Source organism: Arachis hypogaea, chromosome 4, assembly GCF_003086295.3.
Source record: "Arachis hypogaea cultivar Tifrunner chromosome 4, arahy.Tifrunner.gnm2.J5K5, whole genome shotgun sequence".
NCBI lineage: Eukaryota > Viridiplantae > Streptophyta > Magnoliopsida > Fabales > Fabaceae > Arachis > Arachis hypogaea.
This window is the reverse complement of record NC_092039.1, coordinates 71,901,810-71,918,491: the sequence shown is the minus strand read 5'-3', so window position 1 is coordinate 71,918,491 and position 16,682 is coordinate 71,901,810. Positions and strand designations below refer to the sequence as shown.

Genomic DNA, 16,682 nt, shown 5'->3' with positions numbered 1-16,682 from the left:
TTGGGTAAATAAAATTTTTTTTTTTATTATTTTACTTCCCTGATACATAATTATGATTGACCAAAATCTATGACATGAAAATTGACAAATGTATTTTAGTGGAGCATTTTTTGTTTCCCCTTTAGCTTAATTTTATCGCACTCTTTCAGGAGTCCAACTTTTATGTATTTATGTGATATTAAATCGGGACTCAAAAAGTAATAATGTATGCCTCCCTTATAAAAGGCTGACATATGAAATTTCACATAAATATCTAAATATAAATTATAATTTCTATAGAAAATTAAAACCAACTGAACAATACTCTGCTGTCATTTATCCATTACTGAAAACAATGCAAGTAATGCAACTACAAATCATGTAGGAAGAATGGGTGTTACCAATGCTCGTGAAATGTAACCGTAAACTTTCCATTCTAAAACTCTAATTAAAGATCTTAAATTGTAAAATAGAAGTATATGAGTGATTTGATCTAACACATTTTTTATATAACAATCTTTTCGGAACTTAAGAAGTTAGGAAAATGAGAATAGAAAGAATCGAATTGAATTCAAAACTTTATAGTCATAAGAATTTTAATATCATATTATAAAAGAGATAAATGAATAATTTTATATATTATACAATCAAACAAACAAATAATAATAGTGATACAATACATTATACATATATATACGCTACCTTTGAGTTGGTTCTTTGGTTCAGATGTGGCAGAAGTACTTGCAACCTTGACACAAGATCATTAATCTCATTCTCTGTTAACTTCAAACCTGTTGTGGAGCTTCTCTGGCCAGACATCACTGAATGGAAAAGCTTCTACTACTTCAATAATTATCTTTTATTATTTCTTAATAAATTATTATATATATGTGGCCTTTGCTTGCCTTGTAGAATGCAGTGTATGTGTGTTATTTTCCGTAGATATATATGTGGATGTTGCATTGCACACTGAAATGAATTGAAGCCTTTAAATAGAGGAGAGATGTTAAGTGAGTGAAGCTAGCTATAGGTTCGTGAAGGCACTGGTTAGTTGGAATAAGACGATTGCTGACAGGCATTTAATTATTGAATTGTATGAATCAAATTAAAGAAGCTTTTATCACACATACATGGACAATAGGCCCAGGGTTACTGTGCTTTTCAGAACCAATGCGTAACACAAAATCTTATAATAATATAAATTTGGTAGAGCTTCACTTATTTATTTTTCTTGGTGCATGCATGTATCCTTTTATGCAAAGCCTACTTAATGTATTTTCTTTTCTTCATGCTATTAAACATGAGACAATTTTAGTCAACCTATATAAATGTTTGGGATTTCAAGTTTAAATTGTGGATGATGTTTCATATTCCTTAGATTTCGTTTAGTAAAATATATACATTTTGAAGGGTTTATAAACTCATTATCATACTATTAGGCAGATTTTTAGTAAATCTATATTAGTTCAATATCTAGTAATCTAGGAATGAAATATATTCTTTTTTATGAGTACTAGTTTTGAGTTATGTACCAAAAATTTTATTTTTGGATTGATAGGAGAAAAAATTTGAAATATAAAAGTAAAGTTTGGAAATGACAAAAAAAGAAAAAAAAATAAGAAGATACCAAAGAAAATAAAGTAACTGACTTTTGAAGCTACAATAAACAATAAACGCCTCTGACATTATCAAAGAACTTTGAGTTTAAATATAATGCATAAACATAAAGAAAAATACAAAAAGAAAAGCTTTGCTAAAGAAGTAAATTTGCATGAAAACTAAAGAGAATGTAAAAACAAATGGAAGAAATCCTACTGAAAAGTGAACTTTGAGAAAGATAAGAGAATCTCTCAGAATGTGAAATTACAAGAGTGTATTTTTGAAGAAGAATTTCAACCTCTATTCCTTCCAAATTATATATATTTATAGCTCCTTTTAACCAATTCAATTTTATCATGTGCTTCATACGTGAGAAATCTAAAATATAACTATTTCTGCCACATAAATTATGTGAAAACAATCCTCAACTAGCTCAATTACTAGTTTTCCATTTTATTCTTTTCCTAACCTAGTGGGTGGCACATATACCCTCGTGGACTTTACTAAGAACAATTATTTTTCAGACTGATTTAAACATTTCATGATACTTTCGTCAATACCTTTTTTATACAATTCATCACCTATCACCACAAAATTCATTGCCTTTAATTTGACATTTCGATTGACATGAAATGCTCGGATTTTTTTAAATATTTTATAATTGGTTTTCTCTAATCATCATTATCTCACTCATCAATGACTAAGATTTTTCTCTCTTTGATGGCTACTAGAATTTGTTGAACCTCTACCAATTTTTCTAAAGTTTCAAAAGGGATCTTATTCTTCAACGCAATTTGAGCTAACTCATTTGCAACTTCATTTCGAATCTTTGGAATATGAATTAAAGATACTTTTCAAAAAGACACTAATAACTCCTATGTTGTCAACAAATATTTTTGTAATTTTTTATTATTACACTTGAATTCTTTTGACAACTACTTTAATTTTAACTGAGAATCACTTAAAATTTTGACATCCAATGCTACCTTGTCAATCAAGATTTCTAATCCCAATATCAAAGCCTCATATTCAGCTATATTATTCAAACATGGATAATTTAATTCAAACAAAAATTTTGATGAGATTTCTTTGGAGGATATAATTAAAATACCAACACCAGCTCCATCTTTATATTTCGACCCATCGAAATATAATTTCCAAGGCTCAGATTCGATATTGACTAAATTTGCTCCCTAGTCATTAAGATTATTCGGTCGATCGACCAGAAAATCTGCAATGACCTGACCTTTAACAGCCGTGGTTGGGACATATTGTAAATCAAATTTCGCCAAAGCCAACATCCATTTTTCTAATCAACCTCTTAATATTGGGTAAGATAACATGTATTTTACCAAATTAATTTGTGCAATGACTTTTATAGTCTTCGTGACCATATAACACTTTAGTTTCGTGCAAGCATAATAAAGAGAAAGACATAATTTCTCAATAGGAGAATATCTTGTCTCAATATCAGATAACATACGACTCTATTAATAAATTGCTCTTTCACGTCTCTCTTTATCATCTTGAGTCAACATACAACCAATAGTATTTGTCGAAGCTGCAACATACAACTTTAAAGGTTTCAGAGGGCGGACTGTTGCGATTACTGGTGCTTTCAATAGGTAATCCTTGATCGCATTGAATGCTTATTGATGTTCATGTGTCCATAAATATTGAGATTCATCTTTAAGTTTAATTGATGATGAAAAATAACTTGTGTAACACATAATTCAGACAATTCCAAATAACTTCAGCAACAATATTTAGCAATTTAATTCAATAATCGAAACACTTTTAAAAGTTTAAATTCAACTCAATTAGTGCGCTTAAGATGATTTCAAAATATTTACGAGTTAAAAATAAAAAAATAATCAATAAGAAGTTCAATAATGTACATAACACATATACTCAAAATAATATATCTTCCTAAAATGTCACATTTTCAAAATAAAAAAAATTATTGGATAATTTGAATAATGTCAATTTTTTTCTTTACATTATGAATTCATATAAAACCAATTCAATAATCAACAAAACATCAACATATTCTTAATTAGCAAAATCATTGCATATTCATATTCATTAACAAATTCATTAACTACTTCAATATTTCAATCACTTCCATATTCTAATCAGTATCACAAATCAATCAACAATAAAATTTATAGCAATAACAACAATGAATCTACTCTTAAAATTAATATAGCATATAAAATATTAGAATAACTTGAAAAAAGATTAAAATGGTTATCTGTTGTTGTAGAGGCAGAAGAGAGGCGGAGGGAGGAGTGGCAACACGCAAGCAGGAAGCCAAGTGGAGCAGAGACGTGAGGAGGGAGAGAGGCGAAGCTCGGTAGCAGCAGTGGTGGGTCTGTGGTGCGGTGCTGCGATTCGGAGAAGGAAGAAGGTGAATAGTAAAGTGGCAAGGAGAAAAAAGAGAGAAGAAGTAGAAGGGAAGAGTGTCGGCGGTGGGTGGGTTAATGGCGACAGAGATGGGGCTGTGATGGGGGTGGTGTTGGCGGTGGCAGATTGTGGTGTTGGAGAGAGGGGAGGAAATGGTGGTTGAGTGAGAGAGAGTGAATCTTAAATAAGGGAGAAGAGGGTTTATGATTTGAATTTACACTCTACTACCATTGGATTCTCCGACAGTAAACCATTCATTGTGGGTCACCAAAACGCAGTGTTTCACTAATTGGGTTTATCGTTGGATTTTTTCAACAATAAATAATGTGTTAACTTATTTTTTTTACTCTCCAAGTATTGCCGGCTGATTTATCGTCGAAAACTAAAATCCGCCGATAATTACTTAACCTTACGAATTCGACGTTGCTATATCATCAATAAATCTGACGGTAAATTTGTTACTACTCTATGATATTAAATCCGACGATACTCATTATTTTTCTTGTAGTAAAATAAAAAAATTAGATTAAAATACACCGAAAAAATCCATCGTTCGTCAAGGCAACAAAAGATTTAGATGTCCTCTTCCAAATATGAGATCCGGAAGACGGATAGGTACCATCTAAGACCCTCTCTTGGCACATTTATTTTCCCTTTATGAGACTCACCCAAGGTTTATCATCATAGTGCAAAAATGGCCAAACCAATTTGACAAGCAAGGATATGTTGGCGCAAGCAAGATCTCTAATTCTCAAACTATCATACTTAGCTATCACTTTCTTTTAGCTAATAAGACTAAGATTTTTACCGTCTGGCTGACTCTTCCACAAAAATTTACTTATCAAGAAGGATAACTTATCTTAATTTAAGTTGACTATTTCAAATCTATACAACGGAGATTTGATTTATGCTTAATGTGTTTCAAATAAGCTCTAGAGATTATTAGAGCACTCATAATGAGTACTTTGTATATATTTTTCTTGTGAATGCTTAAAATTAATATAAAACTTTATAGGTTAAGAATAGTAGAATAATTTTAAATATTTTATATGTTATAAGAGTGTAATGGATAATAATTTAATAAAGAATTTTGCATATAAAAATGAGAGAGAGTGATCGACATATATTGTAGAACAAAACATATATAAATTGAAGTGACAAAAAAAAAAAGAGAGTATGAAATTTCACATTGGATAATTAAGTTTGGTACAAATGAAAAATATGTTTAGAAGATAGAAGACAATAAAAAATTAGTCAAATATCTCAAATTTATCTTATTTAATATTTATTAATTGTAAATCATAATTAATAAATATTATATAAGACAAATTTAAACTGTTTTTTTTCTCCTAATATTATTGAAAATATTATTTCCTTAAACATTTTGGTTAACGTGTAACTCTAACGCACTTTATAATTTTTCATTAAATCTATAAATTCTGATCTCTTTCATTTTTGGACTCGTACCACTTTCCTTTTCAACCACTGGGAGGGAACCAAGTACAAAATTTAACAAGCATGATTAATTTTTGTTGCAAGGTTTAATTTGGTCATATAAGGAGAAGATTTGTATAATTATGAATGTCAAGAATGTGAATCAGATGAAGGGTAGGTAGTGTCATATATATAAAGAGATATAATTAAGCAGATTAATAATAAACAAATATAGATAACATACTAATATATACTCCTTGGATTTTGATGCCTTGTCTATATGCAAATATAATTGACAATAACAGACAATGATTAATCATATTTTTTTTAGAAAATTTAATAGCCAAGGTTGGTTCAGTCGTCACTCTCCCTAATGAATTGTTTGTCGTTTCTTTGGATGAGGAGCATTTATTGGTTGGACCATCAAAATCTGATCCAATCTAAGTAGTAAGCGTTTTGGAAGCGCAGAAGATTGATGTTAAAGAATAAGTAAATTAAAGAATGCATGCCCAACACTTCACGAGTTCACTAATATAACCAAATTTAAAATTTTCATATCAAAAGTGGACATATTTGGTATATTATAGACAAAATTAAAACAACCGACATCAAATGATTGTGGTTTGTCTTGTATATATGGTGTTTTTTACTAAACATATTCACTTTCTGATGTAAAATAATTAATGTGAAGCACTCAAACACGATACGATACGGACACGCTGATACGTGAATTTTAAAATCTTACATGATACAGGAATACACATACATATAAAATATAAAATATTTTTTAGATAAATCGTAATGATATTTTAATATTTTATTGATATTAAAATATAAATTAAATTTTTTAATTATTTTTAATGTCTTATTTTAATTATATCAAGTATTTAAAATATTTTTTATTTTAATAAATAATAATATATACTATATTTAAATTTATTTTAAGAATATATATTAAGAATAAGACTGGACACGTTGACACATAATGATATATATTTAGGTGTATCTAAACGTATCTGGAGAAGAATTTTTTATTTTTTATTAAGACACGGTTGAACACAACAGACACACGTATCGAACAAATATCGGTGAATATTATTTTCAAAATATATCTGACACACGTAGTAATTTAGCAAAATGTCCGTGTTTCATATGAAAAATCAAATTGATTACCTTCTTCATTTTAAGGTTATCGTGTACTAAATTGCAGTTGCAACTAAAATGCACTCACAGATACGATAATAGAGATATTCCAGTTATTATTATGCTAATTTTTTTTACAAGAAACTTTAGGAGTCAAATTGTAGCTAATTTTAACCGGGAAAAAATATAAAACTCTTATAAATAAGAATTTTTGAAACTCAATTAAAAAAACCTTTGAAAATTTTTACTTGAAGCGTGTATGCATGGTTCAAGTCGTAATTAATTTAAGTGATTTCTTTGCTCGAGCCATTAAATAGCTAAGGTTGCACTAGAAGGAAATGTCCAAAGCAAGATATAAATATGTTATTGTCAAATTACATAAATCAATATAGTAGTCTAATGAAGTTGCACTAGAAATTACAACAACCTTGTTTGTAATTAATTGGTTGAATAGCCATTTCGATTTTTGAAATATTTTTTGAAGAATTACGAGTCCTCAAATAAAAAAATACCTTTTTCAATCTTTAATATTTAAATTTATGAGATTGGATAGTATTTTTATCAATAACTTTTTTCAGAACATATTTATATAACATGTTAATTACGAATATATTTTTCATTTAATTTTTATGAGTAAAATAAATTTAAAAATTACTAATATTTCTCAATTTTATAGAATAAATTTAACCAATATATTTAAAGAAGATAGTAAAAAAATTAAACGGTTTTGACTATTATTCTTAAAAAACAACGAGATCCCTAATAAAAAAAAAATCTGTCAATTCTAATTGACTTTTAACAAATAAATTAACAATTTAACATACCATGTAGATTTATTCTGTTAGTTAATACAAAAAAAATATTAAAAGAAGAGCTAACTAATCTCACAAAAATAAAGATCAAGAATTAAAAAAAATATATTTTTTTTATTAAAGACCACGTTGTATTTTATGATAATTGTCAAAAATCATTTAAATTTTTTTTCTCCAATCAAAATGCTTAATTTAGCCATTTTTTCAAATTTTTTACAGTATTCTCTAATCTAACATATTAAAGATTAATTTTTTTATAAATCTAAATTCTAATTAAAAAGTTGTCATTGAGCAATGTGTTTAATTTAAATACTTAAATTAGTCAATTTTGTCATTTTTCGAATCAAATATTTAGCATTCGATGGGTAAACAAAAGATAAAATGAAAACCCTAAAAGAATTTAGTAAAGGAAGGAACAATAAAATAGTTAAAATAAACAATATTTCATCATACTTATTCACTAAAACTATATGAATTCACCAATTAACTGATTTAGTGCATACTAATTTGTATGTATCGATTTATGATGACTTAGGGTGTTTTTGGCAAACGCGTTGGGAAAGAAAAATGATTCTGCCTCTGAACACACATTCAGGAGAAACATTTGTAACTTTTATGTTTTACATTCATGGCTGGTTGCCGATTTTTCTTGAAAAATTAGGTAAAAATTTTATTTCTTTTTTACTAATCCTATCCTTAATTTTTTTGTATAAAAAAGATGCCAGTAATTATTGGAATGTTAGGGGTTTACGGGGTGATGGAAAAGTAAGAATGGTGAAAGAGTTAAAGAAAAAACATAGATTAGATATGTTGGGCTTGATTGAGACTAAAAAATAGGTTGTGACTATATTTGATGTTGTAAGACTTTGGGGGCAAGATGGTGCAAGTTGGGACTTTGTAGGATCGGATGGGACAGCGGGTGGACTACTGTTGATATGGGATGAATTGGTGTTTAAAAAGAATAATTGTTATAAGGGGAGAGATGGTTGTGTGTGGAAGGGATCCTGATAAAAAATAATTACAACTGTGCTATTTTCTTGATCTATGGTGCACATAATAGGGATGCGAAGCTTCACGTGTGGGAAGAGCTGAGTTATATGGCTGGGTTATGTGAGGTTCCTAGTTGCTACATGGGAGATTTTAATGAAATAATGCATGTGGAAGAAAGGCAAGGTACTGATGTTCTACCTAGATCGGCAGAAGAGTTCAGGAGTTGGGTACAGGGTATGCATCTAGTGGATCTACCGCTAACAGATCACAAGTTCACATGGTTTAGGGGACGCTCGTGCAGTCGGATAGATAGAGCTCTGGTTAGCATGGAGTGGTTGGAAGAGTTTCCTGAGACTAGGATATGCAGTGGACCAAGGGATTTATCAGATCGCTGTCCAGTGATCTTGGAGCACGCGAGGCAGAGGGTAGGGCCAAAGCCATTCCGAAGCCTAGATTCATGGTTTATACATGAGGGTTTCCTTAGCTTTGTGAAGGAGGAGTGGAGAGGATTGGGGGAGATGCAGTTCATAGATAAATTAAAGGCGCTGACGATTCTGCTAGGGAATTGGAATAAGACTAACTTTGGGGATATGGATAAAAAGATTACGAGATTTGAGGAAGAAATTAAGAAGATTGATGACCTGGTAAGCAATGGAGTGTATGATGGAACGATGGAGGCTAGAAGAAAGGCGCTGGTTACCTGCTGTGAGAGGTGGTATATCAGGAAAGAAGTCCATTGGAAACAGATGTCCCGGTCTCGGCAAGCAAAAGAGATGGACAAAAATACAAGATACTTCCACAACTTGGCGTCAGCAAGACGGCGAAATAACAGGATCGATACACTGTTAATCAACGGCAGGCTGGTAAGGAACCAAGCTAGAATAAAGATTCCTATTAAGGATTACTACAAGGAGTTATATCACTAGGATAAGTCGCCTATGATGAGCTTTAGAGATGGTCTGGTAAACAGGATGGAGCATGGAGATTCTGTATCTATGGAGGCACTGCCGACAGCTGAGGAGATCAGAGAAGCGGTGTGGGATTGTGAGTCATCTAAGGCACCAGGATACGATGGGTATAACATGAACTTTGTTAAGAGGTGTTGGGGGTGATATTGGGCCTGAATTCACGGCTGCAGTGATGGGGTTCTTTCAGACGTCAAGGCTGCCGACAGACTCTAACATCACTTGGGTGGCGCTGGCACCGAAGTTCATTGGAGCTAAAGAGATTAAAGATTTGCGACTTATCAGCATAGTTGGATGCGTGTACAAGGTTATCTCCAAGGTGTTGGTTCGGAGGATGAGACTTGTGATGCCAGCTTTGGTAGGGAAAACCCAGAGTGCATTTGTAAGGGACAGGAAAATCCATGACGGGGCGCTCATCGCATGTGAAACAGTAAGCTGGCTCAAAATGAGAAAAAAGGAGGCGGCAATAATCAAGCTAGATTTTCAAAAGGCCTATGACAGAGTCAGGTGGAGCTTTGTGGACATAGTACTGCAAAAGATGGGGTTTGGCAATAGATGGAGGGCGTGGGTGATGGAGTGTATCTCTACAACTTCTATGTCAGTCTTGATAAACGGGTCGCCATCTAAGCCATTCAAGATGGAAAGAGGCCTGAGACAAGGTGATTCGCTATCTCCATTTTTATTTGTACTTGTTGTGGACGTTTTACATCGATTGGTGGGAGAGGCTGTCAGGAATGGGCGTATATCACCTCTGGCGATTGGCAGAGATCGTATAGCGTTATCCCACATTCAGTTTGCGAATGACACAATTCTGTTTTGTCCACCAAAGGCGAAAACAATCAAGAATTACAGGCGACTATTGAGGTGCTTTGAGTTGATGTCAAGTCTCAGCATTAATTTTGACAAATCGAGTTTGATTCCGATAAATTGTGAAGAACAGTGGACTCAAAATATGTGCCAGCTGTTGGGGTGTAAGGGTGAGTCCCTTCCAGTCAAATACCTAGGTATTCCTTTAGGTGCAAATCCGAGGTTAGTGAAGCTTATTTGGACTACAAGACCAAATCAGATTATAGAGCAAGATTTAATAAGTACTAGTCAACAAATTGGAGTTCATTTATCAACAGATTTTTTTCTTCCATTTGAACTAATTTCAATAATTCTCTTAGCTGCTTTGATAGGTGCAATTGTCGTGGCTCGCCAGTAAGAAATTTTTTTAACTTGCAAAAAAAAAAAAAGAATTCTTTTTTTTCCTCAGTTATTTCGATTTAATTCTCTGTAAATGTAACTGAAGCCTATAATAGACAAAGTGGAGGAGAAGTTAAGTATGTGGAAGACTAAAATTCTGAATAAAGCTGGAAGGTTGGTGCTGATTAAATCAGTATTAAACAGTCTGCCTGTGTATTATTTGAGTCTGTTTAAGATGCCGAAAACTGTTGCTGAGAAATTGATCTCATTGCAAAGAAAGTTCTTCTGGAGTAAAGATGATGACAGCAGTGGGATGGCACTAGTAAAATGGGACGTGGTGCAGACCCCGAAAAAACTAGGCAGACTGGGGGTTGGGGATGCTATGATTGGAAATATGGCTATGTTGTTTAAGTGGTGGTGGCGATTTGCAAAGGAGAATTGCCCGTTGTGGAAGAAGGTGGTTTGTTCCTGTTATGATCTGAATCCTCATGAGCTGTTGTCAACCCAAGTGCTACCTACCAACGGAGGACTGATAAACCCCATTTGTAGGGTTTATCTTGTATTGATTTTAGGGGAATTTTATCACCTTTTACCCACATTTATTCAATGAAATAGCATGGTTTTGTATATTCTCCTTTAATTGTGCTTAAGAGTGAAAACATGCTTTTTAGGTCTTAAAATAGCTAAATTTAATTTATCTTGATTCCATTAGATGCCTTGATATGTTTGTTAAGTGATTTCAGATTTAGGAGGCAAAGATTGGATCAAGGGAATGAAGAAAAAGCATGTAAAGTTGGAGAACTTATGAAGAAATGAAAGAACCGGAAAGCTGTCAAGCCTGACCTCTTGGCACTTAATCGACCATAACTTGAGTTACAAAGGTCCAAATGATGCGGTTCCAGTTGGGTTGGAAAGCTAACATTCGGGGCTTCGAAACGATATAAGATTTTCCATAATTGCTACACGTATGGTGATGCGTACGTGCACTGTACGCGCATGCGTCATTGCTGCCATATGATCCACTTAAAGCAATACGTGGCCAGCGAATTCTAGAGCCTTGTGGGCCCAATCCAACTCATTTCTGATGCTATTTAAGCCAAGGATTGAAGGGGGAATGAATATACTTTTCATACTTTGGAAGTTAATTACCAATTAGTTTAGTTTAGCTTTTAGTTAGTTTCTAGAGAGAGAAGCTCTCTCTTCTCTCTACAATTAGGATTAGGTTAGTTCTTAGATCTAGATCTATTTCTTCTTCTTCTCTCTTCCAATTTTCGTTCCTCTCCTCTATTGTAGTTGTAGAATTCTTCTTCTAATGTAATTCCTTTGTTTGTAGTTTGTGAATTCTCTTTTGTAGATCTACATTTCTCTTTTAATGCAATTGGTAAGTTCTTTGTTGTTTCATGATTGATTTGGTTTTCTATTGTGGACCTCTTGCCTTTGTAGTTAGATCTCTCTTTAATTCTTGCAAATTCATATGTTTACTTGTATTGCACTCTATGTGTTTGATGAAATGTCTCTTATAGCTATTAGTTAGATTTTGTTCCTCTTGGCCTAGGTAGAGTAATTAGTGACACTTGAGTTATCTAATTCCTTTGTTGATTGGTAATTGGAGAGATTGCTAATTTGTTTGGAGTGCACTAAAGCTAGTTTTTCCTTGGGAGTTAGTTGGCTAGGACTTGTGGCTCAAGTCAATTCATCCACTTGACTTTCCTTTATTTAGTAAGGGTTAACTAAGTGGTAGCAATGAACAATTCTCATCACAATTGAGAAGGATAACTAGGATAGGACTTCTAATTTTCATACCTTGCCAAGAGCCTTTTATAGTTGTTAGTTTATTTTCATTGCCATTTACTTTCATGCTTCTTATCCAAAACCCCAAAACACATTTCTAACCAATAACAAGACACTTTATTGCAATTCCTAGGGAGAACGACCCGAGGTTTGAATACTTCGGTTATTAATTTTAGGGGTTTGTTACTTGTGACAAACAATCTTTTGTATGAAAGGATTATTGTTGGTTTAGGAACTATACTTGCAACGAGAATTCATTTGTGAATTTCTAAACCGTAAAAAATCTAATTCATCAAGGACCGTGGAAGGATATATGCCAGCTACAAATAGCCAATAACCATATAAGGGGTAAAATGGATACAGGGCTGTCTATGGAGGTTGGTGATGGGCGGCGTACGCGATTTTGGGAGGATACGTGGCTGCTTGGTGGGCCTCTAAAAGACCAATTTTCTAGGCTTTTCTCTGTTTCAAACCAATGTGGGTCTGTTATAGGAGACTGCGGGTTTTGGGATGGGCTATACTGGATTTGAAATTTCCAGTGGAGGAGAGAGCTCTTTCAATGGGAGTTGGGACTACTGGGTCAATTACATGAGGCACTAAGACCTGTGCATCCAGTTATTAACAGAGAGGATAGGGTAGTATGGAAATATGATAGCCAAGGAGTTTATTCAACTAACTTATTTGTTCAGGTTTTGCAGGAGGCGACACTCCCGGAGGAGGTGACAAGCTACAGCTTCACAAAGACCATCTGAAAAGTATTGGTTCCGCCTAGAGTAAAGTTATTTGCATGGTTTATCCTGGTAGGTCGGGTGAACATAAAAGAGCGATTAAGCTGGCTAGGAATTATTAACCAGGAAGATAATGTCTGTATGCTATGTAATAAACATGTGGAACTTGTGCCCCATTTGTTTCTATGCTGTGAATTTGCTTGGCAGGTGTGGAGTGCTTGGGTATCAAAGATTGAACATCAATGGGCTATTCCAAAGACAATGAGGGAACATTTTCCGAGTTGGACGGAGGGGCCAAGGAGGAGGGAGGATAGAGAGCAACGATTGAGATGTTTCTATGCGGTGGTTTGGAATATATTGCTGGAGAGGAATAGAAGAATCTTCCAGAATAAAAGCAAATGTGTTGAAGAAATCACTAACATGACAGTGCTGAGCTACAACGAGTGGAGATGTAGTATGGACCCCTTTAGTTGTTGACGGCAATACCGAAGATGACAAAAGGGCTTCTTTTGATGATACTGTGTTATTGTATTTGTTTGTTTATTTGTTTCTATTAAACTGCTCCACATTACTGTGTTGAACTTCTTATGTTAAAAAAAGATACCAGTAACTATTACATTCACAGTAGTTTCTTGTAGTTTTTTCTCCTTCTTCACATTTCTTCGTTCTAATTTATGTCAATTACTAACAAATTGAATATTTTATTTTTTCTTATTATTTTCTGTATTTATTTTCATATTTTAATTTTTTTATTTTTTATTATATTTTTATTTATATAATAAATATTTTTATATTATTTATGTAGTGTTCTGATTTCTCATGTTATGTCTTTATATGAAAAAATCTAAAAATAATACTAAATTAAAGAGAACTGACATTATTAGAAAAATTATAGAATATTTTTTTTTGATATTATAAAATTTATAGTACTCTCTTTTATATATTTTTTTATTATATTTATTTTATTTATATGATAAATATTTTTATATTATTTTTGTTAGTGTTCTAATTTTGTATGTATATAAAAAAAATTATTTAAAAATAATGTATCTTTTAGTAATTTTTTATTTAAAAGTGATTTTAAGTAGTATAATCCAAACAACATTTATTTTACTATAATCAATTTTAATATAAAGATAACCAAATATAAATTACATTAACCCAAACTTACTTTTCATTAAAATCAATTTTGTAAAATTAATTTTATGCAAATTTTGTTTTGCATAATCTAAACACACACTTATTCGCATACTCGAACACAATGGATCATGAACTACTTTACCTTTAGATCACCACTAGCTAGATATAATAATATTACTATTTTCCGATTAAGACTTACAAGAAATTAGAGAAGAAAAATGAAAAATCTGCGATGCACCCACGGCCCGAGTTTTTGAATATTTTATACGAAAAAAAATTTAGGAGCAGTATTTTTATTATAATCAGATCAGCACTTAACTCAAAAAAAAAAAAAAAATTTTTATATTATTAGATATAATCTTATATCATTAAAAATACTAATAATAACTAATTAATAATTACAAATCACAAAAACTATTAGCTTCGTAACACCCCTCTTTTACACGGCCATATCATGAATATTACAGTAGAACTGCGTGTTCATTTTTATACCGGAATACATTGAATTTTCGGATTACTTTGCTTTGGGTTTTATCAGTATTAAAATTCCTCTCAATTGGTGAAGACTCGTTCCATCAGTTAGTTAAGACTTGCAACAAAATCATAACTTGTTTGCACCAAAAGTTCATGTTGTTCTCCTACCAAATAAATAAGTTCATATTTGTTTTATTTCATGCAGCAGTTTATAAAAGTCCTTGTCTCATTATGGCATTTTAAGTTTTGTTGTTCCTATGGAGACATCTTACCTCGCTAGGTCACCCAAATTTCTGTCGACAAGCCAGAAACCATTAGATTTGCTTTAATAATTTTCTACCAATCAAAAGCGATGATAGATTATTAGGATTTTGTTTTCATTTTCTAGTATACTATTTTTTTCATCAGAAGTTTAAACTTTTAGGTAACATAAAATCATGTAAATGACTTTAGTTTATATTTAGTATGTTCTCCCACAGAAGATTTTTGTTTGAAATTGAAGTGTAAACATGCACTAAACAGGTATAATAACTTTATTTTTTTAACTTATTTTTGTTTAAAATAAAAAGAGCCGCAAAAATATAATCGTAGTGCTTAAGATGATATTTTTTAAAAATTTCATACTATATTTCAAATATTTTATAATTTTAATTATTTTAATATTTTTAGTTATTAATTTTAATTATGTATATATTTTATAATTGAAATCAATAACTAAAAATAATAAAACATTTGAAATCATAGTATGTAACAACACTTGAAATGCATCTAGGTTATGAACTCATTTATCAAAAGTCATGTAAAAAAAATCATACCATAAATTGGCGGCTAATTATTTTTTGTTATGGAAATAGAAGTGGTGATACACTTTAATATTGTAATTTTTGGTATTTTTTAAAATTGTGGAAGTACACAAATCGGAGGGTCTGATTTCTGTACCTCAAATTTTTTAATTTTTTTAACACAAATCGAACGGTCTGATTTGTGTATTTCTTACAAATCGGACGGTCCGATTTCTGTACCTCTACAAATCAGACGGTCCGATTTGTGTACCTCTAAAAATCGAACTGTCTAATTTCTGCTTTTCTAGTTAAACGATTCCACATTTGAATATAACACCCCAACAATTCACATTTAAAAAAAACACCACTATCATTCCAATATTAAAAATAATAAATTCTAAATTGGCAGCGTATAATAATTAACCACTTTATTGTTCTTTCTATTTATACTTTAGAAACACCTTGAACTAGAGAATATAAATTACCCGAAAAGTAAAAGCAGGAAACAACCTCATATCTATTGTTGATGATGCTTATTATATTTTCACGGTCTTAGATTAAAGCATGATGTGACGAAGCATGAATGACTAAACTAGAGAGACATGTGTCTGAAGGCGACAACCTGGAAGAGGTGGTTATGGGTGAGTCAGTGTGTGACTGTGAACTGTATGTAGTGAACAAATGCCAAAGACAAAACCAATTATTGGATCTTTGGCTTCATTTACCAAACTAATTTTCATTAATTTCCGCCCCTAACTTTGCGGCAGCTGCTACTCGTAGATTATACTAGTTTATGAGATTGAAACATAAATCTCTTAGAGGTACCAACGTGCCATTTGTAGATTGGAGCAACTCCCAACAGATATGTTGTGTTGCTGACAAATTCGTGGACAGCAGAAATTATTGTATGCTTTCTAAATGTGTGTATTTTAGAACCATGCATTATTCTTTGTTGGAAATAATTATTCCATTTGAGCATTGAAAATTTTATATAGCCCACACGACTTTAATTGTATTAGTTAATTAGTCTATATTCAAAATTTGAATTTAAAATCATTAATTAAGAGAAACAATTATCCATTATAACACTAACCAATCATATAGCAATAGTTAGTAGGTATTTTTTTTTTAAAATATTATTCCTACACTAAATATTCTTAATATTTGTATAAAATACCATCATTATTAATTAATTTTTATTTAACAAAAAAAGAATGCGTTTGATTGTTAAGATAATATTGATATCAAAATTAT

The 16,682-nt window shown here is 31.7% G+C and overlaps 1 protein-coding gene across 1 annotated transcript; it reads left to right on the top strand.

Annotated features, from left to right (window-relative positions):
* Positions 1–8,470: 8,470 nt before the first annotated feature.
* Positions 8,471–9,289, top strand: LOC112794919 (uncharacterized). Its single transcript, XM_025836886.1, has one exon. It carries the CDS (start codon positions 8,471–8,473, stop codon positions 9,287–9,289), a length of 819 nt encoding a protein of 272 aa, XP_025692671.1.
* The last annotated feature ends 7,393 nt before the right edge of the window (positions 9,290–16,682 follow it).

Bases quoted from the DNA above. Each gene is read 5' to 3' on its own strand.
- LOC112794919 (XM_025836886.1), top strand. From the start codon at position 8,471: ATGGCTGGGTTATGTGAGGTTCCTAGTTGCTACATGGGAGATTTTAAT.